The sequence below is a fragment of the Pollicipes pollicipes genome, unplaced genomic scaffold, assembly GCF_011947565.3.
Source record: "Pollicipes pollicipes isolate AB1234 unplaced genomic scaffold, Ppol_2.1 Scaffold_5724;HRSCAF=6776_pilon_pilon_pilon, whole genome shotgun sequence".
Classification (NCBI taxonomy): Eukaryota; Metazoa; Arthropoda; class Thecostraca; order Pollicipedomorpha; family Pollicipedidae; genus Pollicipes; species Pollicipes pollicipes.
Window position 1 is genome coordinate 52,255,075 of NW_023596746.1, and position 25,468 is coordinate 52,280,542.

Genomic DNA, 25,468 nt, shown 5'->3' on the forward strand with positions numbered 1-25,468 from the left:
TAAATTCTAACCAACTCTATTTCCCTAGGCCGGTAGCGGCAAAAGCGCCAACGAAACCAATTGTGTTTGGTTGCGTATCCTCCTTCCGCAATCCGTGGCTTCGGTTGTATCGTCGTTTGCGAAAAATGAGCTGTAAGCATCAGAATGGGTTATTTGATATTGTAGCGGGTAGTGGAAGGTTTTGATAGTGCGGCATGCCTTTAAGCAACACTACGAATTCATGCATTTGAGTGGTCTTAAGCACCGAGCAATTTGCCAATATGCCTAAGGACATTGCTATATGTTACTCGAGTACCTGCGAGTCGGTGTCTAAGGGTGGTCTATGACTTCTCCATCATGTCATTCATATTGAATTCTAAGTATAATAGGTCGGTTCGTATTCTGTGTTGATGTGTGCGCCTCAGTAGAGCGTGCTGGTAATCACTTCATTTTCTATTTGTCCATTTTCAAACATAAGTATAGAAATCCATGTGTGTATGATTTTGCTTTTTTGGCCATTGTAGGTATTACATAGTCCAAAGAAGTAGTCCCATGCAGGCATCTTAATTCCTATGTCAGTGCAAATTTTAATTGATGCTTATGTTTGTCCTTAGACGACCTGCACCTCGTGGGATGTACCTTTGCATCTCATCACTGACATGATGTAATTCATCAGCCCTGATTTGCCAGGCGTCATTGCACTTGTAGCTCAGACCGCAAGCAATAACTCATGCCAAATATGTGTGGTGTGTCAGGAGAAAAACTTTCAGTTAATGTGTTCCATAAATCTGGTACGTGGCTGCTACTAATTTCAGTTTACACAAAATCATTGATTCATTAACTTGTAATATTGTAAATCTAATTATGGCAAAAATGCTATCAAACTTTCAGTTTCTGTGCAATAATTTTTTTTAAATTTTGCACATGACCACATTTATGAAAACTTAGCTTAGGCAATATGGGGTTACTTGAGTTTGACATGAGGCTTAGTGCAACCATGCCATGATGTCAGGTAGGTATCCTGTTCAGTGAGTAGGTTTCTAGCATGGTGCCCTGTGACACTGGCTGTTGGATACTTAATGGGAATGTTTCACTTTTGAAGATATCAGGGCAAGCACCACATGTGATGAAACAAGCCACATATAACTTTTGGTATACTCAGAGGTGGAAAAGACTGCTGTTAGACAGCTTAGTCCCCTGTTCAGTAAATATGCTTCTCAATATATTATGGTTTGATCATGTCATTGTACCTTGCACAACATTGGTTGAGAGCCAATTGAGAGCTGTTATGTCTGGAAATCATGCTGTCAAATGCCAGGGTGGCAATGTATACCCTGACTCCAGGCACAAATGTGAAGGGGTTTGTGTGCTGTACAATGCTATTATCATATGAGGTAAGCATCAACTTATCACAGTTATCACATGTTGCATGAGCAGACTAAGGTGTGAGGTCACAGACATACCATTTTGCAGTACTTGAATATCACAAACATTTTTTATCCCTTCAAAATGTTTGGAACTCACATTGATAACATTCTGTATTGCACAATCTTGTGTGGGATGCAAGTGCACAGTTTCTGAAACCTTCCTAAAAATTGGAATATTTCTGAACTGAGAATGTTTGCTACAGTTAGTATCACTGGTCTTCACTTTATGCACAATGCCTCCAAAGCCTTGGACAAGCCTTGGCTTTGGTGAATTTGATTAGATATTTTGGGTATCAGATGTTTTTCTCCGTGGCTGTGCAAGTACTTTGGATCAAGCCATATTGCAGGTTCTCGGAAATGACAATTGATGTTGGTCTCTGTTCACAGTGTTCCAGATTTTTGTGCTTCTGTTCCTTGTGGGAACCTGTGTGACACTCACACCAAGTACTTTTCTGAGCACAGAAGACTTCAAACGGCTTGAAACCTTGTTTGAAGGACACTTGTCGGCAAAGAAAGATGTGCAGTCAGTATATTATGGTGCCTTGGGGTCAAAACTGATTGGAAAGCCAATACCACATGCACAGGTAGGTGGCCAGTGCAGTTTGTACCACCATTCAGCATGCTTGTCACATCTGAACAAGAAGTAATGACTCAGCTTGACTAATGGATGAGATACTACTGTTGTCCATATTTCATTAGCCTCTCTGAAGTAGGCATGTGTTGGTGACTGAGGCATGTGTTACCATTGTAATAAGTACTGTGTTGGATGCTTCTTTTTGTTATGCTATGGGTGCCTAGTGTATAAGTACATATTGTGCTTTTTGGGGCAAGGCTGCTTGGAGGCCTGAGTCTGTGATGCTAATGAAATCCTGTATTTTCAGGAGGTGTGCAGATACCTTAAGAGCCAAGTGGATACAGATGCCACCAATCTGTTCTTTGTAGCCAAAGCAGCTGCTGCTCTGCCAGGATGCAAGCTGACTGTGCCTGCAGATACAGTGCAGGTAAACATCTTAGGCTTCAGGTGGGGCTGGGATACAGTGCAGGTGAACATTGTAGGTTTCAGGTAGGGATGGGATACAGTGTGGGTAAACATTGGGGGCTTCAGGTGGGGCTGGGATACAGTGCAGATAAACATTGTAGGCTTCAGGTAGGGATGGGATACAGTGCAGGTAAACATTGGAGGCTTCAGGTGGGGCTGGGATACAGTACAGATAAACATTGGAGGCTTCAGGTGGGGCTGGGATACAGTACAGATAAATATTGGAGGCTTCAGGTGGGGCTGGGATACAGTACAGATAAATATTGGAGGCTTCAGGTAGGGATGGGATACAGTGCAGATAAACATTGTAGGCTTCAGGTAGGGCTGGGATACAGTGCAGATAAACATTGGAGGCTTCAGGTGGGGCTGGGATACAGTACAGATAAATATTGGAGGCTTCAGGTGGGGCTGGGATACAGTGCAGGTGAACATTGGAGGCTTCAGGTGGGGCTGGAATACTCTGCTTTAGGCTTTAGCCAGTGCTGTGGTAGCAGATCAGAAGGATCATGAGTGAGGCCATAGATGGACATGTATGAACAGGTCACTCCCAGGTCGAATGTTTGATGTGGTGGGCATCAGCCTTGGCCAGCTGTTTGATGTTGTGTCATGTTCTGGCTGCCTATCTCATTCACATGTTCCCTGTATTGTTAGTTGGGCTTGCATCAGTGTCCCACAGGCCGACATCAGGCTGCTGGTCCTTGCACGGACCAGCGGCCTGGCGTCAAGCAGCTGGTCTTCTGCATACCAGCAGCCTGATGTCAAGCAGCTTGTCTACTGCGGACCAGCAGAGCCATCCAGACTCAGCTCGGGTCTGAGGCCGGCGGCACCACTCCGCCTGCAGCACCGACCTGACGGGACCTGACTGACCACGGCCGTCCCTGCAGGCCCTGCAGCGCAGCGTCGGCGATAAGGCCCAGGTGTCGGACCTGTACCACGCCGTCGGCGCGCTGCGAGCGCTCAGCGAGAAAATCAACAGCAAGGCTGTCTCACAAGCGCTGCAGGCAGCGCTGAAGAAGGATGACGGCGTGCTCAAGTGAGCTTTCCCTCCACGCGATGGTGGGCGGCATGGACGTGTCCCTTGCCCTGCTACTGTTCCTGGTTTACACACCAACTGGAGTGGGCTGATGGTTGTCATGCAATAAAAGTGTTGAGGATCAAACAGCACGTACGTGTGTACCCGTGGTGCGTGTAAAAGCAGGTGAAACAGTTCAGCCACCCACTGGTATGTGTGTGCAGACACTGTGATGACTGCAGTGTCAATGCAGACAGTGTTTGTGCAGTATTCACTGGCTTGGCCATACAGTTGCAAGACACCACCATGCAGTCAGTTTGTTACATTTGCGAGAGCAGTGCTGCATGCCTATTTGTGTGATATCTTTCAGCCTGGGTTACGCGTTCCACCTGGCCAGCGAGCTGGATGGCGAGCTGGCGCCCTTCCTGGACCGGATCGAGGACGCTGTGGTGCAGGCCGACGAGGTGGACCAAAAATACCTGCAGTACGAGGGCGGCGTCGGCATCACCTGTGCGTACGCCTCTGGCGGTATCCGGGGGAGAGGCGGGGAGACGACGGCGAGGCGCCGTCGGCTCCTGGATGGTTCCATGTTGGTCCACTCGTGGGGCAGCGCAGGCTGGGCAGGGCTCGCTCTGTTGTGGTCCATGTCAGCCCTATAGATGTTCCTTTCCCCCTGTGTCTGCTGCCTGGCAGGCACTTACTGTAAAGGTTGTCATCACATACAATGTGAATGCCAGATGTGAAAGTCGTGACCCGTGCATTTTACCCCACGGTATTGCTTTATATTTCATTGAGGAATGTGCTGCTACATGAGGTACCTGTTATGACATGTGTTTCCCTTGCACATTAGGTCCTCAATCTATAAGTCATCATGGCTGTCAGTCTGTCCTTGGTGGCACATTTACCTGCCTGGGACATCAGTCAGTCACTGAGCCAGCCAGTCAGTCAGCCAGTCAGGCGACTGGGTGGGTCACCAGTCCGAGCTGCGCTGACTGAGAGGGCTCCGTGTGCTGACGCGCGGACCGGTCGCAGCGACTATCGTGACTGGCGCCTACCGCCTGGCGGAGAAGGCCAACAAGCGGCCAGCCATCACTGACGAGCAGGCCATCAAGTTCGCCAACTACCTCGTCAACAGGAAGTCGATCCAGTCGCTCAAGGGAGCATACCATCTGCTCAACGGACTCACCATGTTCTGCAGTAATAAGGTGAGCGGCCACGCGCTTTGCGGCTTCTCGACTGCTAGCGGCAGTCATGCTGCTAACCAGTCCCGGCAGAGACACGCCGCTGGCTGCTTTTAAACAGATGTTTTTGTTTGTTATGGCCTTGACTTACCTGGAGAATGGGCACCGCCTTGCATGTCTCGGCTGTGACCGTTCCGCCAGTGTTTGACGGCGTCCTGGTACGCCTCGGCCATTCGGTCCTCTTGTCGCCGTTTAGCAGTAAGCGAGCAGCGGCGCCATTTATCGGGGCCGCCTCAGCGTTCCGAAGTTCTTCAGTGGGGTTTCTTAAGCCCCCCAGTCCGTTTGTGGCGACGACGCTGCGCCGGGTCCTTTTGACCACAGCTATGATGTCTGCTGTTCATTCATGACTGTAATCGGAGACGCTCTTCGCCAGTCCCGCGCCCCGCAGTGTTATCTCTGTATCGTGCTCTGTGTCTGACGTGATACATATCGCCATCTATACGTCTTGTTGACTGTGCGGATATATGCCGTCAGAATGTGCGCAATTCTGGCATGGGCCGATGTGGGCCAAGAGTTCCACACGTCGCAGTGATGCTGTCGCCGTGTGTGACGTCGCGTGTGTGTCCGTCAGTTCCACCTGCCGGTGGTGATGTCGCTGGCGTCGCCGGCGGCGCTGAGCTCGGCTCGGCCGCGGCTGGCGGTCCAGGTGACGGACCTGCTCGGCCGCCCGCTGACGCACGACCTCACCCTGCTGGCCGACTCGGCCACCCGGCTCCAGGACGACGCCGTCGTCATCAGCAAGAGTCCCTTCGCGCCGTCCAAGGCTGACAAGTGAGCTGTCTCGCACCCCTGTCACAGGCACGCCGCGGCACCAGCAACGGTGGTGGCAAATACTCGATGTTGATGTTGGATGCTGGGTAGAGGGAGCTTTGAAGACTGCGTGATGAATTCCAGGCAATTTAATGTCTTTTATCTGGAGCTTAGAGGGCGTGTTCTACAGTTATGTGGGGTTTTGCACTGAAATACCCATGTTGACCTTCCGATGCAGTTCACAGTCCTGCCCTTCCTAAGACCTTAATTCCTCTTGTTTCTGAGCTACATGCTCGCGAAGATGTGTAGGCTATGCTGTTGTCAATCATTGTTGCGCAGCGTACAATGACATAATCAAGCAATGACTGTATCAAGGATCACAATTACTAAATAGAACTAGTGGTCTCTAGAGCAGTCTTTTCCTTTTAAAAGCATACTCACAGTTGTAAGGTAGTTCGTTTCATCATGACTGGTGCTTCAAAATTTTCAAATGTGAAATATTCCCTTTGAACAATGTGTGTTTTAGTCGTCAAAAGTCGTCAGTCACATCTTGTCTTCTTGATGATGAGGGGATGCTGATCTGCTGCGCTCTTACCGTAACATTGTGACATTAGAAAGCGCCTTCTGGCTCGACAGCGTCGTGTCGGGTGTCTGGGGCTGTTTTATGCGCCGTTCCCCGCCCCGTTGCTGTCTGGAGGCCCGTGCTGCCGACCCGTCACCCCTCTGACGGCCGCGTCCTCCGCCGTCCCGTTCCTGTCTGGGGTCCGTGCTGCCGACCCGTCACCCCTCTGACGGCCGCGTCCTCCGCCGTCCCGTTCCTGTCTGGGGGTCCGTGCGGCCGGCCCGTCGCTCCTCTGACGGCCGCGTCCTCCGCCGTCCCGTCCCGTTCCTGTCTGGGGTCCGTGCTGCCCACCCTTTTCCCCTCTGACGACCGCGTCCCCCGCCGTCCCGTCCCGTTCCTGTCTGGGGTCCGTGCTGCCGACCCTTTGCCCCTCTGACGGCCGCGCCCACTGCCGTCCCGCCCTGTTGCTGTCTGGGGGTCCGTGTTGCCGACCCGCCGCCCCTCTGACGGCCGCATTCTCCGCCGCCAGGTCGCTGTTCGAGTTGGACATGCTGGCCTCCACGCCCGGGCGTGGCTTCTACCGGCTGGTGGTGTCGGCCCGTCCCAGCAAGCCCGACGCCCGGCTCATCGGCCACACGGGCGCCGAGCTGCGCGTCAAAGGTCAGCCACCGGCCACTGACTGGCCGGTCAGCGCTTCCCCGCCGGTCGCTGCGCCGCCGGCGTCCGTCGGCCGTCCCAGCCATGGCCGTCACTGACACACAGCACCAGCCGTGTGTCAGTGACCGGCCAACGTGCTGGAGACGTGCTGGGGGCGTGCGCAGACCACTCGTGTGCTTTGAACCGCGCGGCGCGAGTCTTGTTGACAGCTTAGTCCGTGCGCTGGCTGAGGGCGTGGCCTGTAGGGAGCGGCGCAGCTGCTGTCGAAGGCTCGGTCTGCATGGGCCCGTCGATGATGCTGGCTGTGTGGACCGCGTGTGTGTGACGCGCGTGCGCGGGTGTTCTGCTGACTGGCGGGGCTTCTGTCGACAGTGCTGACCCAGATGACCGTGGACGCTGTGGAGCTGGGAGTGGTGGACGCCGACCAGACCACCGCCCCGCGCACCAACAGGTGGGGTCGCCGGCCGCTGCGTTGCCCTATCCCGCGCACGCAGCCACCTTCCGCTGTTGCAGTGCTCGTCTTAGCTGCCCTGCTACGCTGCGCACCCCTGCTGTGGTCATCTTTGCCACTCTGCAAGGTGGCATCTCACACAGGGTCTGGAGTTTGTTATTTAGTGCTCAGGATCAACAAAACCTAGCTGGACGCAATTATTGTACCCTGCATTTACGATTCTAAACGATTCAACGCCTTGTTACAACGCGACGAGTTAGTTAGTTCTCCGCGAATCAGCGGTAGTGAATGCCGTGTGGGAGTTGCCGCCGCTGTTTGACCGTACCCCGGCTGCAGACGCCGACGGTCTGTTTGACCGTACCCCGGCTGTTGACGCCGACGGTGGGTCTGACCGTACCCCGGCTGTTGACGCCGACGGTGGGTCTGACCGTACCCCGGCTGTTGACGCCGACGGTGGGTCTGACCGTACCTCGGCTATTGACGCCGACGGTGGGTGTGACCGTACCTCGGCTATTGACGCCGACGGTGGGTCTGACCGTACCTCGGCTATTGACGCCGACGGTGGGTCTGACCGTACCTCGGCTGTTGACGCCGGCGGTGGGTCTGACCGTACCCCGGCTGTTGACGCCGACGGGGTGGGTCTGACCGTACCTCGGCTATTGACGCCGACGGTTGGGTGTGACCGTACCTCGGCTATTGACGCCGCCGGTGGGTCTGACCGTACCTCGGCTATTGACGCCGACGGTGGGGTCTGACCGTACCCCGGCTGTTGACGCCGGCGGTGGGTCTGACCGTACCCCGGCTGTTGACGCCGACGGTGGGTGTGACCGTACCCCGGCTGTTGACGCCGACGGTGGGTCTGACCGTGCCCCGGCTGTTGACGCCGACGGTGGGTCTGACCGTACCTCGGCTATTGACGCCGACGGTGGGTCTCTGACCCGTTACCCCGTGCTTGTTGACGCCGACGGTGGGTCTGACCGTACCCCGGCTGTTGACGCCGACGGTGGGTGTGACCGTACCCCGGCTATTGACGCCGACGGTGGGTGTGACCGTACCCCGGCTATTGACGCCGACGGTGGGTGTGACCGTACCCCGGCTGTTGACGCCGACGGTGGGTGTGACCGTACCCCGGCTATTGACGCCGACGGTGGGTCTGACCGTACCCCGGCTGTTGACGCCGACGGTGGGTCTGACCGTACCCCGGCTGTTGACGCCGACGGTGGGTGTGACCGTACCCCGGCTGTTGACGCCGACGGTCTGTTTGACCGCCGGGATGCCACTGCCGCGCCCTCAGGCTGGTGCAGCACAGTAAGCTGGGCTCCGTGCTAGAGGCGGACACCCACCAGAAGCTGCTGCTCAAGTTCACCATCCTCGACAAGCAGACCAAGAAGCCGATGCGCTGCCACCAGGCGTTCGTGCGGCTGGCGCACAAGGAGACGGGCGACGAGGTGGTGTTCGTGGCGGAGCCGGACGCGTCGCTCGTCTACAAGTTTGACATGGTGAGCAGGCTGGCGGTGGTGGCCGCGGCCCCGCCAGCCGGTGAGCGCCACACTCCCTGGTGTCGGTTGATGGCTTGGTGTTTCACGGCGGGCAACTTGTGCGGCTGGTGCTGCCCGGCAGTGCTGGTGCCTCTACTGAAATGAGTTACCATTATCTCGACCCGTTAAGGACGGCTGCAATGCGTCTGAGCATATTATGGTGTCACTTGGCGGTTTAATGTGCTTGAACATTGGGATATGAACCTGATGCGGTGAAAGATAGGATGTGGAATGGAAATGGGTGTTTGCAACTGCATATTTGAAATGGTAAACATTAACGTTTTGTATTTTTCCGTGAGCTTCTCTGCTGCAGGTCCCCAGCGCCGCTCAGTCGGCCGCCGTGAATACGGCTGTCGTACCCCGCGCCCTCGCCGCCGGGTGTTCACTGTGTTCGCGCGCGCCCCGTCAGGAGGTCGGCGCCCAAACCAAGAAGTTCGCGGCACGCTCTGGCGCGTACGAGATGCAGCTGATCGTGGGCGACCCGGTGGTCGACAACGCCTTCTCTTGGACTATGGCCGACGTGGTGCTGCAGTTCGCTGAGGCGGCCCGCGCCAGGCCAGCCGATCTCTACCAGCCTAAGCCGGCCATCCGCGTGAGTCGACCGCCACTCGGCTTCTCGGGGCGTCTGCCCCGCTGCTGGGGCTGGTGGAGCATGCTCGCCACCGATGACATGATCCTCTTACTGAGTTTCAATACCCATTTTCTGCGGTCTTCCGTGGTAGTTCACCCGTGCGGCTTTGTTTGGGGCATTAAGGCTGTTCCCGTCGTTGTGAAAGGGTTTTATTGCAGACCCATCTACCTCGCACATGAAATTTGTGTTGCAAATTTGATGAGCCTTATGGTAGTCCGACAGCGCGCGGATTGTATCGGATTTGGGGCGGTGAAATGAATCGCTCGCTGCCGTTCACATCTCTTGTGCGCCGGCGGCAGCACGAGTTCCGCGCCCCCGAGCCGCGCCCGTCGGCCGTCATCTCCACCGTGTTCACGGCGCTGGTGGCGGTGCCGCTGCTGGTCATGCTGCTGCTCTGGGCCCGGATCGGCATCAACGTCAGCCACTTCCCCATCTCGCTCTCGGCCGTCGGCTTCCTGGCCGGCATCGGAGGTACGCGCCGCCGCCTGCCGTCCCGGCCGGGGCTCGCTCTTCCGCGCGCCTGCACAGCACGGCAGAGCGGGCACTGAACGGGCCTCCCGCCGCACGTCTGTGCGAGGAAGGCGTGGCGTCCCTCAGAGACGCTCACCACCAGCCGCCTGCTGGCTGGTGCTGGACGCCGTCACATCTCTGTCCCGGTTGGGGTTTCGGGCGTAGGCGGGGAGGTGTGCGTGCGTGCGTGCGTGCGTGCGTGCACCGCGGCGGAACACGTGGCCTCGGACGGCGCGGCGCTGGCCTTTGTTTTGTCGAGGTCAGGGTTCAGCCGCCACTCGCCCACGACGGTGGTGAGCGGCGGCGGTGGTGGCGGTGGCGAGTGGTGGACCCCGCCGAGTATACTGACTGACATTCTGATCTGGGCTTTGCCGTGGGTGTCTCTATGGAAAAACCGGTGACTGACCAGGGCAATATCCATTGAGCAGTGCCTGTACGTCTACAGTCCACAGTCGTGACGGCAGTCGATCGTCGCCACAAACCGCAGCTCTTGACGCGAGCGGGCGCTCACAAAATGTCCTTAAAAAAATGTCAAAATGTCCTTTGTTGCGTGGTGTCAAGGCTTGGAATAGCGGCTAGGTCGTCTTTGCGATGCCTCACCCGTATGGCCGGTGTTTGGGGCTGTGTGATCACAGTATGCGGCACGCGACAATGCTATACGTTTTCTGGCGGTGACCTGGTGCGCGCACAGGACAGCAGGCAAGCATGTTTACATTGCTAGGCGTGTGTGTCCCTGGTGCCGGCCATGGACGTATGACGTAGGCACGTCGTAGCGCCCTGGTCTTTATCATCTCTACATCTACGAGTTGTAACGTGCACTGACTATATTTGTTTGTGTTTCTTGTAGTAGGCATTTGTTTGGGGACGTCGAGTCACACTGCCTGCGATTCCGAGGCTGTGCTGGTGTTCGGGACGTCCGTTCTCTGCGTGACGTTTTACGTTGACTTCAGGCATCTTCGCCCTCTACTACTGCTTCTGGCTGCAGCTGAACATGTTCGCCACCGTCAAGTATCTGTTCGGCCTGGGCGTGGTGACCTTCCTTTGCGGCCACGACGCGCTCGCTCGCCTGGCTGCTCAGCGCAAACAGTACGTGTCGCGGGGAGGGGGGGGGGGGGGGGGAGGCAGGCCGGGGGACCAGGGCGCCCGGCTTAGCCAGGACGACACGGGTTCGGTCTGGCTGGCGCGCCAGGCTGGGACACGTCGCTGCGGACCCCGAGCTCGGCTGACGGCGGGCGGGTCAAGTGTTCAGTCACTTGTCGGCCGTGCTGTTGCTGGGCACGCGGACCGGCCGGCCGCCCCGGCTCCGTGCGTCCCTCTCACGGCCCTGTTCCGTTGCAGGAAGGTGTAAGGCGCGCATGCTGCACGGATCACCGGCTGCAGTCGGCCCCCGCGGCGGCGGCGGCGGCCGCGCCGTCGCCGCCGCCGCCGCGTCCCAGTCAGCACGCCCGACATTCCAGTCGACACGTCCGCCGTACTTGTGGATGCGTTTGTTTATGTTTTGGTTTCCTGTGGGGTTTGTCTGTCTGAGGCCTGTTTGTGTGTGTGTGTGTGTGTGCGCGTGCGCGGGGTCCGGTGAGCGCTGGGGTGGTCAGGTGAGGCGGGGTCTCGTCACCGGGCCTCTCGCCCTGGCCGAGCGGCCGCAGAGTCGGCCAGTCAGTCGGTGTGTGTCTGGGGTTCAGCCTGCTGTCGAAGACAGAACCTGCCTTACTTAGCCCGTTGTCCGCGCCTGCGCGCGCGGCCCGGGCGCCAACCAGTGACGCATCGGCAGGCGACAGGCCCGGCGACCCGGCGCGCTCTGTGTCCGGCCTCCTATCCGGCTTGGTTGCAGGCATGTGCTTTCTGCGTTGTGATCGGTTGCTGGACTAGCAGGCCGTGACTCACTGCTGCTGTTTGGCCTAGCTCTAGAGTCGCACTCCTGGTCACATTCTTTGCTGTCACGTGGCCCGTGTCACAGGATACCGGCATAGGGACGTCCCGCCTTCCCTGGACACGAAACTAAAAGCGTCCAGCTCCCGCCGCTGGGAGCTCTAAAAACGAGCATCCAGAAGTGAGCTGTGTTGGTCTGGATCTGTCGTTCCGCACCTCCTGCCGCTGCGGGCCCGCATGTGTAGGCACGTATATGGCCTGCCCGGAGAAGGGGACGACAGTCGGGTCAGCGTGGCAGACTAATGCCCCCCCCCCCCCCCTCCCCGCTCGGTCACGGTGACAGGCGCCAAGCGGCAACAGCTCCCAGAGCGGGCGGCCGGAGCCCCGGTCCGCCGCCGCCGGCCGCCGCCCGGTGATGCGGCATGGCCTGTCGCGTCGGCCGGCTGGCGCACCATGCTGCCGGCGCTGCTCTCAGCTTTGTAAAGGAATGCTGCACCTGTGATCGGGGTCTCACGTGTGGCGTGCCCGGCGTCGCGCCAAAATGGTTTCGGCTGCAATGCAATAAACACGAAAAGTAGCCCAATCTGTCATATTATGTGAAAGCGAATGCAACATGCGTATAACTCAGTGTGGAGTGTGTGAGCCTCGCGTCTCCCGTACATTTACTACAAGCATTCGATAGCCAGACAATGCGATTAGCATTTCACGTCCGGTGCGTTGAAACCCGCCCGCGGCCAAACAACGAAATTATAGAGGCCAACGACGTCTGCAACTCACACGGCGTAAATCAACGGCGACAACCCAGGCTCGAGGCGTTCAACGGCCTGACCCTAACCTATTGCACGCTACTACCGCCCTCTAGGCGGAATGGGACTAAAGCCTCCTGCCGAGAGGTCGGACCACACGTGTCCTCCAACAGTGAGTAAACAACAGCGGTACACCAGTCCAACGCCGCGGGCACCAGCTCGCGCCCCGTCGACGCCGTCCACAGCAAACGGAAACGGGCGGGACTGCCCGACCTGACAGAGCGTGTCGCGATCGCGACCTCGCATCGAACGTGGTGACCCCGTCTGCACGACACCGGTTCATCCACGCTCGCCGCAGCGGTCGGTAAATGGTCACGACTCTTGATGGCGAAGTTCTGGAGCGCGCTGGGGCTGGCTGATGGGGGTGGACTTCATGTGGTCCACAAGCCTGGGCAGCCGCGGTCCGGCGACCCGGTAAATGGCGTACAACACCCGCACGCGGACACCGAGAGGAATAAGACCAAGGCCGGCGTGACCCCAGCTGTAAAGGGCTGAGCTGTGGAGAGGCTGTGCGGATGCCGACATGAACGCCACACGTCGGGCCACCAACAAGCGGCGTCAGGCCCGCAGAGAAGTGATCCCGTGATTCCCGCGCCGCGCATGATTCCCTGTAGTCCTCGCATCGGTGCATGGCCGCGCACGACTCCCAATGCTCAGTCACTGGTGGGCAGACCCTAATTGGACCTTGGCGGTCGGCACAAACGGCGCACCACCTACGACACGCGTGCACCACTGAGGCCGCACCCTGAGTGTTCCTGCGAACCAGCCAGCCCCACACCCGACGACAGAGTGGCGAGCGAACCCGCCCCTACACCCGACCGCAAAGTGACGGACGAACCCGCCCCTACACCCGACGGCAAAGTGACGGACGAACACGCCCCTTCACCCGACGGCACTGGCGGCGAAGTCACCGCGGCATTCCACTATAAGACAACCACATCTTCGAACCGTATGTGAATCGGCCGATAGCGTGATCACAGGCGCGGAAGCCAGCTGTGACAGCGAAAAAAAACATCCGGGGCACGGTTCAGAGAAAATTGCCTCGGACGATTTGCACAGGTCATATTCAAAGGACTTTTTTGGCAGTCTGTCATTCATAAACTATCAGTCTGATAATGCTAAACCTCACATCATTGAAATTGCAGTAAAAAAGGAACATGCTAGCTATCTTAGAATTTTACGTTCCAAGTTTGACCACTTGACCTTACGACTTCATTTGTATACAGTGAAGTTGACCCGTTGGCAAGTAAATGTTTTTTGTTTTCTTTGTCTAAGGCGACTAAGGTTTTACCAACGCCCTTTCAAATAAAAAGGTAGCTTTCGTCCGGCAAACCTTACGCTGAGTTTCACAAAATTGACTGTATGCGACCCCAGTAACACCAGTGACATATCTCAGAACTGAAGTACAATAAAGAGACACGGTCGACGAAATTCAACGGGTCTACACAAAGGGGATGTCAATTTATTGAAGGTCACGAGACTTGAAGTCAGGGTCAAAGCTACATTTAGCAAATATTTTCAACGGGAAGGTTTTGCGAGGAACACCTGCACTAGCTGATTAAAATGCCGACAAGACTGTTGACTTTATCCCTCTCAGCTCTGCGTTATCCTCTGCTCTGCACGCATACACGTATATTGTTGTGTGCCAGGATTTGATCACGGCCGTGCGCGGCCGCAGGGACAGAGAGTGGACCGAGGTGTGGCGCGGGGGGGGGGCGGTGTTGCGCACGCTCGACTGTTATGCGCGGCCGCAGGGACAGCGGGCGGACCTGGGCGTGGCGCGGGGAGGAAGGTGTTGCGCACGCCCGACTGCTCTGTGGATAGTGCAGAAGTACAGTCGGCATGGACAACATAGTTTCCAGCAATAGCATGGAAAACAGCGGCTACATATACATGTATTGTCTAGGTTTGTGTGTGATGTTCGAGTTCATATAAACGTCTTTCATGTTGATTTTATCCGCGTATGTTACGGTTTTTGCTGTTAGGCTCATGTGTCGAGGCGGGAAGTTTAATAGGTCATAAAAAGTAACTTAGAAGATTACACGATGTCGTACCGTTATTGTAGTGACCCGTACATGCTACATAAAAACCATATCGTCCAACAAATGAGAGTGATATCGAGAGACTTAGTCAGGCATGCGATCGGCCGGTCCACAGCTTGACATCAGCTATATCTTTTGCAATCACTACCGAATGAACTGGTCAAGGATCCAAGCAGCCAGCCACCGGAGAAAAGCTGCACAAACACAAATTAGGTTGACCCGAGCCCCGGAAAACGTAGGGTTTACATATGAAGCGACCGATTTATGCCTGCTGGACGCAGGGACGGCCGCGAAGGTGCGCAGCGAGTCTCGTCTATTTTTCTTTGTATCCGCGATAGAACAGATACAGGGATAATGATGAATACACTCATCAGATCCGTTGTCGCATAAAGTTTATCAAATTCAACCTATCAGATTCAACTAGGGTAAAAACAAATGTGGCAAGGAAAAAGATATTGCAAAATGGATCGTAAAAGGGACGCCGAGACACCACCTTCCGCCCCGTGGACCGACCACAATCAAAGTGCGACAACTGTCGAAAAATTGCGAAAGCCGGGGGCCAAAGTGGTCAAAAATCACGGTCACCGGTGATACTATTAGAAGCTGCGCTGGTGAGACGACTACGTGAATCAGCTTGAGGTCAATTGGGGTCAATCAGCAAGTTGCTGGTAAATTTGCATCCAAGTGGCATTGCTCTGTTGCGTAAGCGCGGCGGAAGATTGTACAGGATCAGTGTGGTCTGCATATGTTGTTGAGAATGAGGTCCGGTGTCTACATGTGCACAGTCGTGATGCTTCCGGGATGCCTTTCGTTCTGTCTGTGACCTTTTGGCGTTGAACAGCTGAAAGATAAAATCTGAAGCACATTATGTCTACGACATGCTTAAAAAATACTGATGAGGACCGTGGCCCAAGAGAAGTCGATGTGTTTGTGGTCATGAAGTTAATATCTTTCCCAATAACAGTCCAAAAATCCAAATCCCAAAACCAAATAACAAATAACATAAACAATCCAAATAACCTGACCTTGGGCCCTCTAACTTGGACTTGACCTGGAACCCCAAGTCTTGATTGCCTTAAAGGGCCTCAGCCTGACCTTGTCGTCTCTACCCTGGACTTGAACCGACACAAACAGTCCAAAATCACCTAAAATTACACCTAGAATGTCTACTCATTATCTGACGCAGATATCTCGATCTCGCCATTCCGTTCAGAGGCATGCCATCAGGTGTCCGAAGCGTCGCTTACAGCCAATACAAAAACCTAACTTTCGCATGCGAACAAAATAAAGTCACTTTTTTAAAAATGTTCCGACTCGAGTGATCAAATTTGAAATCGCGAAATTCCGAGCGCTAAGTTTCATGCATCCTTGCAATTACAGTGCTATCGGGGGTTCAACATCATCAAACTGATAGTTTATGAATGACAGACGACCAAAAAGTATTCTCAATTTGGCTTTTGCAACTTGCCCGAAGCTTTATCTCGGAAACCGTTCCTTAGATTTTTTGGCGTCGTCACAGTTGGCTTTCGGACCTACGTCAACCCGACAGACCAATCTGTATGCGATTACAAAATGTGAGTTTTATCTTCCGAAATTTTCGGTTGTCTTATGATAGAATGCCCCTTCCCCTACACTCAGGGGTCGAGTGACGGACAGTCAGCCCGCCCCTACACCTGCTTGTAGAGCGAGGGCGTGCGCAGGATAGCGGCCGGCAGGTGGTTGTCGGTGCGCGAGCCGAGCCGGCCGAGCAAGGTCGGCTCGGCGCGCCGGCCGGCCGTCACCTCCTGACACGCCACCAGCAGGTCGAACGCCGTGCTCTCGGGCACGACAGAGTCGCGGGCGTAGTCGGCGTGGCCGGCCACGAAGCGGCGGATCCAGCTGGCGGTGGTCTGCAGCTCGCCCGAGGCGCGCCGCCGGATCAGCTGCAGGTACTGGCCCATGGTGCAGCGCGTGTCCGCGTCAATGTTGACCGCGTTCAGGTAGTGCGTCACCAGCGGCACCAGGCCAGGGAACTCGTCGCCCTTGCCGTTGAAGATTTCGTTGACGGTCAGCTCGCTGTACTCGGTCTCGGCGTCGACACACGGCGACCCGTCGCACAGGAAATCGGAGCGGAACCAGAACTTCTCGGTCAGCACGGCGTCCTTCTTGTGCGCGCGCCTCATGTTCTCATCCACCTTACTGATGGGGATCAGAAAGTTGAGCTTGTACGAGAGGATGACGCGCGTGAGCAGCACGACGAAGCAAACGATGGCGGCGTTCTCGAAGTCAGTGAGCTGCACCTCGCACGGCCGGAACTCAACGCGCCAGCCGATGTTGCTGCCGGCCGGTGGAGGCTTGAAGCGCATGGTCTGCCAGTTGGTCGACTGGATGTTCTCGAAGTGGTCCATGTCGACGGCGTCGTCCTGCTGCACCTTCTCGGAGAAGAGCGAGATGGGCTCGCGGATGAAGAGGTGCGCCACGTGGCCGGCCAGCAGGTCGTCGATGCCACTCTCGGCCAGCCGGCCGAACAGAGCCGGGTCCATCACCAGCTCGACGTCATTGTACGGCCGGCCGCACTCCGAGATGTACGAGTCGGTCGAGCCGTAGCGCGACTTGGGGATGACGAAGCGGTCCTGGCGCAACGGCGTCAGGCCGCGCTCCTCGTCCGTGCGGCAGTCGCACGACATGGCGATCACGTCCCAGCGGCAGTCCGTGGCCAACAGCATGCCGCGGTGAATTGGCGACGCCGCCGTCAGCGCAAGAAGGATTGGGCACAGCGGGTTCAGCTGGTCGTACAGCCGGCGAGCCTCCAACAAGTTCTCCGCCTGGAAGGTGATCTGCAGGCAGCAGCAGCCCATGCCGAACGCCATGGCGTCCATGTAGACGTGGTCGGGCAGGGCGGCCGCCTGCGAACTGCCGTCATCGCCCAGCCGCGCCAAGTCCTCGACGAACGGCCGCGGCGTGCGCTCATCCACCAGCACCGGCATGTTGATGGCCACCTTCTTGCCGCGCCGCTCGCGGATGTTGCGCGTGAGCGTGGCGAAGCGCGGGTGCGCCGGGAAAATCACCTCTTCGGGAATGAACAGCGAGCGCGACGAGCCGCTGCCGGGCGTCGGGCGACACGGCGGCTCGGTGAACGTGCCGCAGCCCAGCCTGAAGAGACACGACAGCAGCACCAGTCAGCGGCCACCGAAGCCGCGGCAGTCGAAGCCAGCCTGCACCGCGATCATGGCGCAGGGACCTGGCACACAAGGTACTCACACCATAGGAGCCGGGGCACACAGTACTTAGGAGCCGGACACACGGCAATCACACCACAGGAGCCAGGCACAAGGTACTCACATCACAGGAGCCGGCCACACGGTACTCACAACACAGGAGCCGGGGCACACGGTACTTAGGAGCCGGACACACGGCAATCACACCACAGGAGCCGGGCACAAGGTACTCACACCTATAGGAGCCAGGGCACACAGTGCTCATACCACAGGAACCGGGCACAAGGTACTCACACCATGGGAGCCGGGCACACAGTGCTCATACCACAGGAGCCGGGGCACACAGTGCTCATACCATAGGAGCCGGGGCACACAGTGCTCATACCACAGGAGCCGGGCACAAGGTACTCACACCATAGGAGCCGGGGTACACGGTACTCACACTGCAAAGGCCGGGAAACACAGTGCTAATACCATAGGAGCCGGGGCACACAGTGCTCATGCTACAGGAGCCGGGCACAAGGTACTCACACCATGGGAGCCGGGGCACACGGTACTCACACCGCAAAAGCCGGGCACACAGTGCTCATATCATAGGAGCCAGGGCACACGGTACTCACACCGTAGCAACCGGGCACACGGTACTTAGGAGCCGGACACACGGCACTCACACCACAGCAGCCGGGCACACGGTACTCACATCACAGGAGCCGGCCACACGGCACTCACACCACAGCAGCCGGGCACACGGTACTCACATCACAGGAGCCGGCCACACGGTACTCACACCACAGGAGCCGGGCACACGGTACTCACATCACAGGAGCCGGCCACACGGTCCTCACAACACAGGAGCCGGGGCACACGGTACTCACGCCACAGGAGCTGGGCACACGGTACTCACAACACAGGAGTCGGGGCACACGGTACTCACAACACAGGAGCCGGGGCACACGGTACTCACATCGCAAGAGTCGGGGCACACGGTACTCACACCACAGGAGTCGGGGCACACGGTACTCACATCACAGGAGCCGGGGCACAAGGTACTCACGCCACAGGAGCCGGGCACACGGTACTCACAACACAGGAGCCGGGCACACGGTACTCACTGTACAGAATGAGCCGTTGGCCGTTGTGCACAAACTGCACAGTCATGATCCACGCCAAGCAAGAAGCAGCCGATACGCAGGCGTCGCAGTAACTTCCATCGCCAAACGAATCGCCTCAAACGATTGCTTAATACCATCCACCAACGGCACCCCATCCGTCCTCACCCACACTACGATCGCAAACGCTTTTGATCGGGTCCGGCTTCATCTGTGCTCTCATTACGCAATATTAAATACGCCACATCCGCGCCAACCCTGTATACAATGGCGTCTCCTCGTGCCGGAGCCGGGCCGGAGACGTCCCCGGGAGCCTTCCCCGGGACCCCTCACAGGCAGCCACGCCATGGCCGGGAATTTTGCGCCTTTCTCGGCGTTGCCTAGGAGACGTTTCCGCTGTCCAGGCTCTCCGGCGCATGCTTGGCTATTGCATGGCGTGGGGCGGCGTCAATGCTTGCGTCGTCAATGGATTGCCTATCTGTTGCCAAAAAATGCGCACGAAAGCGGAAAGGGGAAATCATGCTGCTCGTCACCCTAGATTTCGCCGACACATCTGAAACCTAATATGACAGAAAAGGCCGAAGCGCGAAACCCATGTTGATGGGTAGTTCCCTGACGCATGGGGCGCTGGAGACGTAGGATTACAGACGGCGAAGTGTAGGACGAGAGGGCGCACTGGAATCACTTCCGGTATGCTACGATCGATGTTTTGTGCATTCGTATACATGCTTACAATTTCGTGGCACATTTCACAAATAACTATCAGGTATTTCTGGCACTGGACAGTACTCGATGCCAAGCCACAACCAGGTAATCTAACAGCAGCTTAACAGCACCCAGAGTGTTCTTGAGATAATCGTATGGGGATGAAGGCCCGCAGCTTTTAGGTTTGTGAAAAATGTATTAAATGCAAGGTTTACTCGAATGAGTTGAGTGAAGACATTTCCCGGAAATCATGAGCACAACAAAACTTAGTAAAAAAAAAACATGAGACGGCAATGCCAACAGCCCACAGGCTTCTTCTTCTTCTTCTCACAGACTCGACTTCTTACTCGACCTCGTATACGCAAGCGGATAAAAACGTCACCCCGGCTTGGTCGGAGAAAAAGTTTTCCAGACCTGAATGCCCAAATCAAAATTCCCACCCCACGTGACACGCGGTGCTCATATCCCAGGAGCCGGACCACACGGCACCCACACCATACGGCCGGCGCACAGGCCACTGGCGCCAGGGGACCCGAGACACCCGGCCTTCCAATCACGCACTCATATCCCAGGAGCCGGACCACACGGCACCCACGCCATACGGCCGGCGCACAGGCCACTGGCGCCAGGGGACCCGAGACGCCCGGCTTTCCAATCACGCACAGCGGGATTTGGGCCTTGGCACGGCGGCCAGCTCTCAATGCATCGTAGTCACCAGCGTAAGGGACAGCGACGACGGCCTCCGGAGATGCTGCATCGATGGGCGTGTTTAAGGGTGCCGTTACGTCCAGCGCCTGTCTGGGTATCGCACTCACGACTGGCGCAGGAGGTGCAGGTGCAGGTGCAGCACACCCGGGTTGTCACATTGACAGCAGAAAGTAACACAAACGGGCGTAGCATAAAGCCCCCATCCGGGATCATACTACCCTCAAAGGTCGCGTATCACGTGGCTGCTTTACCCCTGCAGCGGCTGCCAGAAGCGATTGTGTGCGATTCCACAGTGCCTTCCGTAAAAATGGGCCCAATAGTGAACACTGCACTCACTGAACATTGGATATCTGTTATAGATTTGCACTGCCATATTTACACTATTAAATAGATTTACACTCTGACGGATACCCGCATCACAGACATTCCCCGCCGTTAGCTGATCAGCGGCGCAATCCTCCCTGAACACAAACGGTTGCGCATGTCTTCCGAATCGCCTTCAATTACGTGAGTCAGGCACACGATATGATGCTACAGCTGCGACGCGTTACCCCGCGGCTCATCGACCCCGCTCCATCGGCCCAATAATACACCCTCAACAGGCTGGCACCAGTCAGCAGGCGGTGCTGGCCCGCACGCCACCCTTGCCACATGGTTTAATCAAAACAATCAAAGCGTCCGGTATCTTGGCCCATGAGACGAGCAGGGTTCCGGGTCAAGGCTGCGCACAGGCCGTAAAGCTGCCAACCTGCTCAACGCACTTCCGCAGGACGTGCTGTCGCCAACTGCCTTTTTCACAAGTGTGCATCTTACTCTGGACAGCTCACCTGTTTTACGTCACCTCTCAAATGGGCACAGATCTTTCATATAGTAGTGCAAGCCATGCTCCGCTTAGTACGTCTGAATGCAGCACGTTACCGATTACATGCGCGCATCGTGCGCAATCTGAAAGCTTCGCTCCACTTCCACGCCAACGCGTGCGCCACCTGACGTAACAATTTCCTATCCTCCCAGCCTACGTGAATAAAAAATGCATACAAGCCCGGGGACCTGGGGGATCTGACCAATAGCCACTCGTGGCCGGTGGTCACAAACCGACCTGGGGAAGCTGGTGATGCTGAGTAGTATCTCATCAGGCTGCAGAAGCGCCTCCACTTCCTGACGGCGCGCGCGCATGTTGGACTCCACCGTGTTGAAGAAGGAGATAAGGCTGCCATAGGGCTGGCCGGGCGTGCCCTCCACCATGTAGGCGCCATACTCGGGCCGCCAGAGCGAAGGCGCCGCGCTGCGGGCCACCACCGGCCGGCGTCAGCGTCGCACCGCTGCCCGCCGACACCGGGCACACCGCCACCGCCACCGCGCGCCACGACCAGGTGTCGACAATAGCGCGCGCCAATGCTGAGGTCTGCTAATACCGTGTGTCCGCGCGGCGGCTCATGGAAACGCCTTAAATGCATAACAACGGGCTGACTATACAACACTGCCTACTGCCTTGAACGTACCACGTTTCCAATTTCCAGCCGGTCTCTGTTCGAGTCCACATGCACTTGTGGCGCGGCCGGTGCCAATGAGCTTACTCTGGGTGGCGCCGCTCGGTAGCCTGCAGCTGGTCCAGCAGCTCGGCCGAGCGCAGTGCCAGCCGCGCCGTCCTCGCCCGCCGGTCCAGCCGGACCACCATGTACTCCACCTGCACGGCCACCGGGCTCCGTTACACGCGAGATACCGCAGCAACACAGACTACGGCGAACCTTAACTGAAAATGGCGCGTGACGACCGTCACGCACATTCCACCAAACTAGGCATGTCGCAGCTCGCCGGAAATGAGGCACACCCGGCTACAGTACGATGTGCACTTTGGGTACGCCATCGCTAAAGCGGATTGCTGCCGCCTTCACGGCATGCCGCACGGCCGGCTGGCCTCGGCGGCGCGGCGGCGCCCCAGTGTCAGGTGTCTGTGGTGGCGCTGTGGCACGCGCGCGCGCGCGCCGGTGCGTGCCTGCTCTGCGTCGGCTGGTGTGGGCGCCGGCACGTCACCTCGTCGCCCCACTTGAGGCTGTCGCCGCGCCGCTCCTTCAGCCGGTTGAACTGGCTGATGAACTGCTCGATGCCGTGGCGCTGCACGTGCGCCGCCAGCGCCTTGGTCTCCGGCCAGGAGAGCGGCGAGCCTTCCGAGAGAAGTCCCATCTCGAGCGACGGCCGACGCCAGCCGGCAGACTGTCCACCGCCGCACACCGGCACACCTGGCGAAACGGAGGGCACCAGCTAGGACACGGCACACTGGCGAACGGCAATACCAGAGCTCCAGACAGTGCGCCCGTTATCTAGCGCAGGCAAATGCTACGATCGACTCAAGCACCCACCCCTTGCCCAGTCACAGTGACTTGGATGTTATCTGTGCAGAAACACATATTAGGATGACTGGCAGAAAAAGTGCACGTCATCCCAGTACCTAATCGCGATCACGCGAACTGCCAAGTCACGATGGTACACAATTGTTTTGAGGTGTGGTTAAGCATTGGTGCCACGACACGGGTGGGAGGTGGGGGGGGGGGGGGGGGGGGGGAGAGAGACCGGACTGACTCAGAAGTGAAGCCTCCTATTCAGTGAGGGGTTCAGCCTTCACTTTGAGACACCAGTGGATCAAATCAAGGACAAACTATCTTTAGTTGTTTACAAGGGGTTCACGTAACTTTTCATTGCTCAGCCCTGAGACTCATTCTACTTGATTTTAAGGAACAAAAAAAGAACACTGAAGATTTATCACATTGCATAATGGGGAGTACCTCTTAACTATGTTTGTTCAAAAAGTTACCTACAGATCTTCAATTTCGTTTTTGAAATGTGTTTCTCACATTAAGTTCAGTGCTTTATCATGAAGAAGTTTCACCTTAGATACCTTAAAGTGTCTTATGCATGAAAACAATCTCCATAGTATTACACAAAACTTCAGCTTTTTGGCTCTACTTCGATCACGAGTTGACTGATTAAAAAATTTCTACCATAAAATGATGAAAGCCTCACCTGGACATTTCACAATGCATAATTTGTACTGTGAGCAAGTGGAGCAAGCAGTATTATCACGGTATGAACTTAACTTAACACGCGCTCGGGTGGGGGGATGAAATTGACTCCCCCCCCCCCCAAAGGTTTTCCAGAATGGTTTCCGAACGGCGCTGTATAGCCGCGCCAAATTTTGCACGGCTGTAGACAATTGAATAGTGGATCGTTTGGCGTCAAACATTTGGATGTAGCTTGTAAGGTCGCTGACCTATGGCAGGTCAAAGTCGGGCCATGGTTTCAGCGAAGGCAATTTCTAGGGACTCCTTCAATTTGATCCAACAATGGAGAGTTAGATGAAGCCACACCTCTCTGAGATGCTTTCTTAGGCAACACAACAGTTGGATGAGCAAATTGTATTCATCTAAGGTCATGTATGAAGGTCACACCAAGGTCAAAACCAACCTGTCTTGTTACTCTTGGGCTTGCTGCGTGGGATAGTTTATGGTGCTCATTTCCTGTTTACTGAAAACAGGGACCACATTATACATCTTCCATGGACTTCTCAAAGGCCAGAATAGGTCACTGGCCCAAAATGATGTCAGCTAACATTTTGTTTCAGGAACATACTGCCTAGTGTAATCTGTGTTGCTTAGTCAAATGCTAAACCCAAAGCAACCTTGTATGATTTTGGTCACCTTGACCCTCAAAAGGTCAAAAAGGTTACTGACCTTGAATGAGAATTTGACATTTTGCTTAGAAACAGTTATCTAGTTTCTGGGGGCACTTTATAAACAAACCTGGAACTTGAACCTGTTTGACCTTTTTTGACCCAAAGGTCATGACCTAAGAAACTGAAACTTTTACCTAAGTAAGTTCACATACAGGGCAACACACCCTGTAAATTTCGTGTCTCTAGCTTTCTTGGTTCTCGAGATCTCAGGGGGTCAAATTGACCCCCACACCGGTGCAAAGGGTATCTGGCCGGCCACCTGTACGAGTGTTAAGGCACCAAACTGCATTCAGGCATGCAGGTTATATAGGCATGAACATGTATATGACTCTCCAAAGGCTTGTCATTTTTGCTTCCCAAATTTATTTGGGCATGACCTAGACTAGATTTTTGAGCAGTTACAGAATTTACCTGGAGTTACTCAACATACCCAAACCACATTTTCATAACCTAACAGCAATATCACCTACATAAAATTGGTTCTTCTTTCCCAAAATAACTTTTAAAAATGATCCATTCAATAAGTTTTCAGTTCAGCCAAAACAAGTTTCATCATTGTATCCAGTGTGCTTGGAATTAGGACTCATGAAAATGTTATGTCCCTCAGTCAACCTTAGGCTAGGTTAAGTCACGATGAGTTAGCTCATAATCAATAAGGTTTGTTGCACACCAAAAAGTTTGTGTAGCTTATTCATGTGGCATCTATCCTATTAATATTACAATGACTTACGACACATGTGGTTAACCATCCATTCACATGATTATTATCGTTAGTGTTTGTTTGTGGAATAGTACACACAGTGCGGGATGTGAATGGTTTTCTAAATGTAGTACTCCTTTTATAAGGCAGCATGCAATATCAAAGAGAAACCACCACCATGTCAATGTGCGGGCATGGTGAACATATCCCTTTCACTGCAAAAGCCATGAAGTTCACTTCCCTTGATAATGACCAAAGGTGTATCACTATCTGAGTTATGACTACAAATTTTCAAGGCGAGCAGGCTTTTTCTTGGGTTTACTGACCTTGAATCCTGAGGCAAAACTTGCGATGCAGGACTTATGATACATGATATAAATCATGACACACGATTCATAGCACAATTTTTATTTTCAAACCACCATATAATCACACTAGGCAGTGGTGAGTTGGTAAGCCAATGCTGCCTCCTAGTCCAAAACAGCCAACCTTATATTTTAGCACTCTCTCTTTCATTTATGTCATCCTACGCTCGTATAATTGATCATGTTCATAGCGAGTGACGCAAGCCACATGCACGCACTGACGGTGTACATCTACAACACAACTTACTGACGCAACGACCACGATGTCACGTGGATGTGTTGACTGGTCCAAAACAAACACAAATGACTAAAACAACAGCACAATCAGCCCTCACCTCCTGCACCACGCCCAGTTATGCAGCCCTGTGCCACAGCAACGCCGGCACTGTAGCTCCGCAACGCGCGTGACACTCTCCGCGATTGCTCTGCTCCGGAATGAGCGA

General features: G+C 55.5%; 2 protein-coding genes across 2 annotated transcripts; one reads left to right on the plus strand and one right to left on the minus strand.

Annotated features, from left to right (window-relative positions):
* Nucleotides 1–12,240, plus strand: OstDelta (oligosaccharide transferase delta subunit). The gene is made up of 14 exons (XM_037225784.1): nucleotides 1–132; nucleotides 1,794–1,990; nucleotides 2,288–2,407; nucleotides 3,330–3,478; nucleotides 3,828–3,967; nucleotides 4,490–4,662; nucleotides 5,270–5,469; nucleotides 6,540–6,670; nucleotides 7,040–7,118; nucleotides 8,413–8,617; nucleotides 9,066–9,248; nucleotides 9,587–9,758; nucleotides 10,748–10,883; nucleotides 11,136–12,240. Exons 1-14 carry the CDS (start codon nucleotides 126–128, stop codon nucleotides 11,143–11,145), a joined length of 1,902 nt encoding a protein of 633 aa, XP_037081679.1. The 5' UTR covers nucleotides 1–125; the 3' UTR covers nucleotides 11,146–12,240.
* Nucleotides 12,239–25,384, minus strand: Gclc (glutamate--cysteine ligase). The gene is made up of 5 exons (XM_037225783.1): nucleotides 25,361–25,384; nucleotides 22,265–22,470; nucleotides 21,808–21,917; nucleotides 21,330–21,515; nucleotides 12,239–17,643 (listed from the first exon to the last, which is right to left on the minus strand). Exons 2-5 carry the CDS (start codon nucleotides 22,412–22,414, stop codon nucleotides 16,179–16,181), a joined length of 1,911 nt encoding a protein of 636 aa, XP_037081678.1. The 5' UTR covers nucleotides 22,415–22,470; nucleotides 25,361–25,384; the 3' UTR covers nucleotides 12,239–16,178.
* Between the last annotated feature and the right edge of the window lie 84 nt (nucleotides 25,385–25,468).

Coding starts and splice junctions, on each gene's coding strand:
- OstDelta (XM_037225784.1), top strand. Junction 5,470..6,539: donor GCGCCGTCCAAGGCTGACAA/GTGAGCTGTCTC, acceptor CTCCGCCGCCAG/GTCGCTGTTCGAGTTGGACA. Junction 9,249..9,586: donor AGCCTAAGCCGGCCATCCGC/GTGAGTCGACCG, acceptor CGCCGGCGGCAG/CACGAGTTCCGCGCCCCCGA.
- Gclc (XM_037225783.1), bottom strand. CDS start 22,414: ATGGGACTTCTCTCGGAAGGCTCGCCGCTCTCCTGGCCGGAGACCAAG. Junction 21,918..22,264: donor GCCTCAAGTGGGGCGACGAG/GTGACGTGCCGG, acceptor GTGGCCGTGCAG/GTGGAGTACATGGTGGTCCG. Junction 17,644..21,329: donor AGCATCACCAGCTTCCCCAG/GTCGGTTTGTGA, acceptor GTGTCTCTTCAG/GCTGGGCTGCGGCACGTTCA.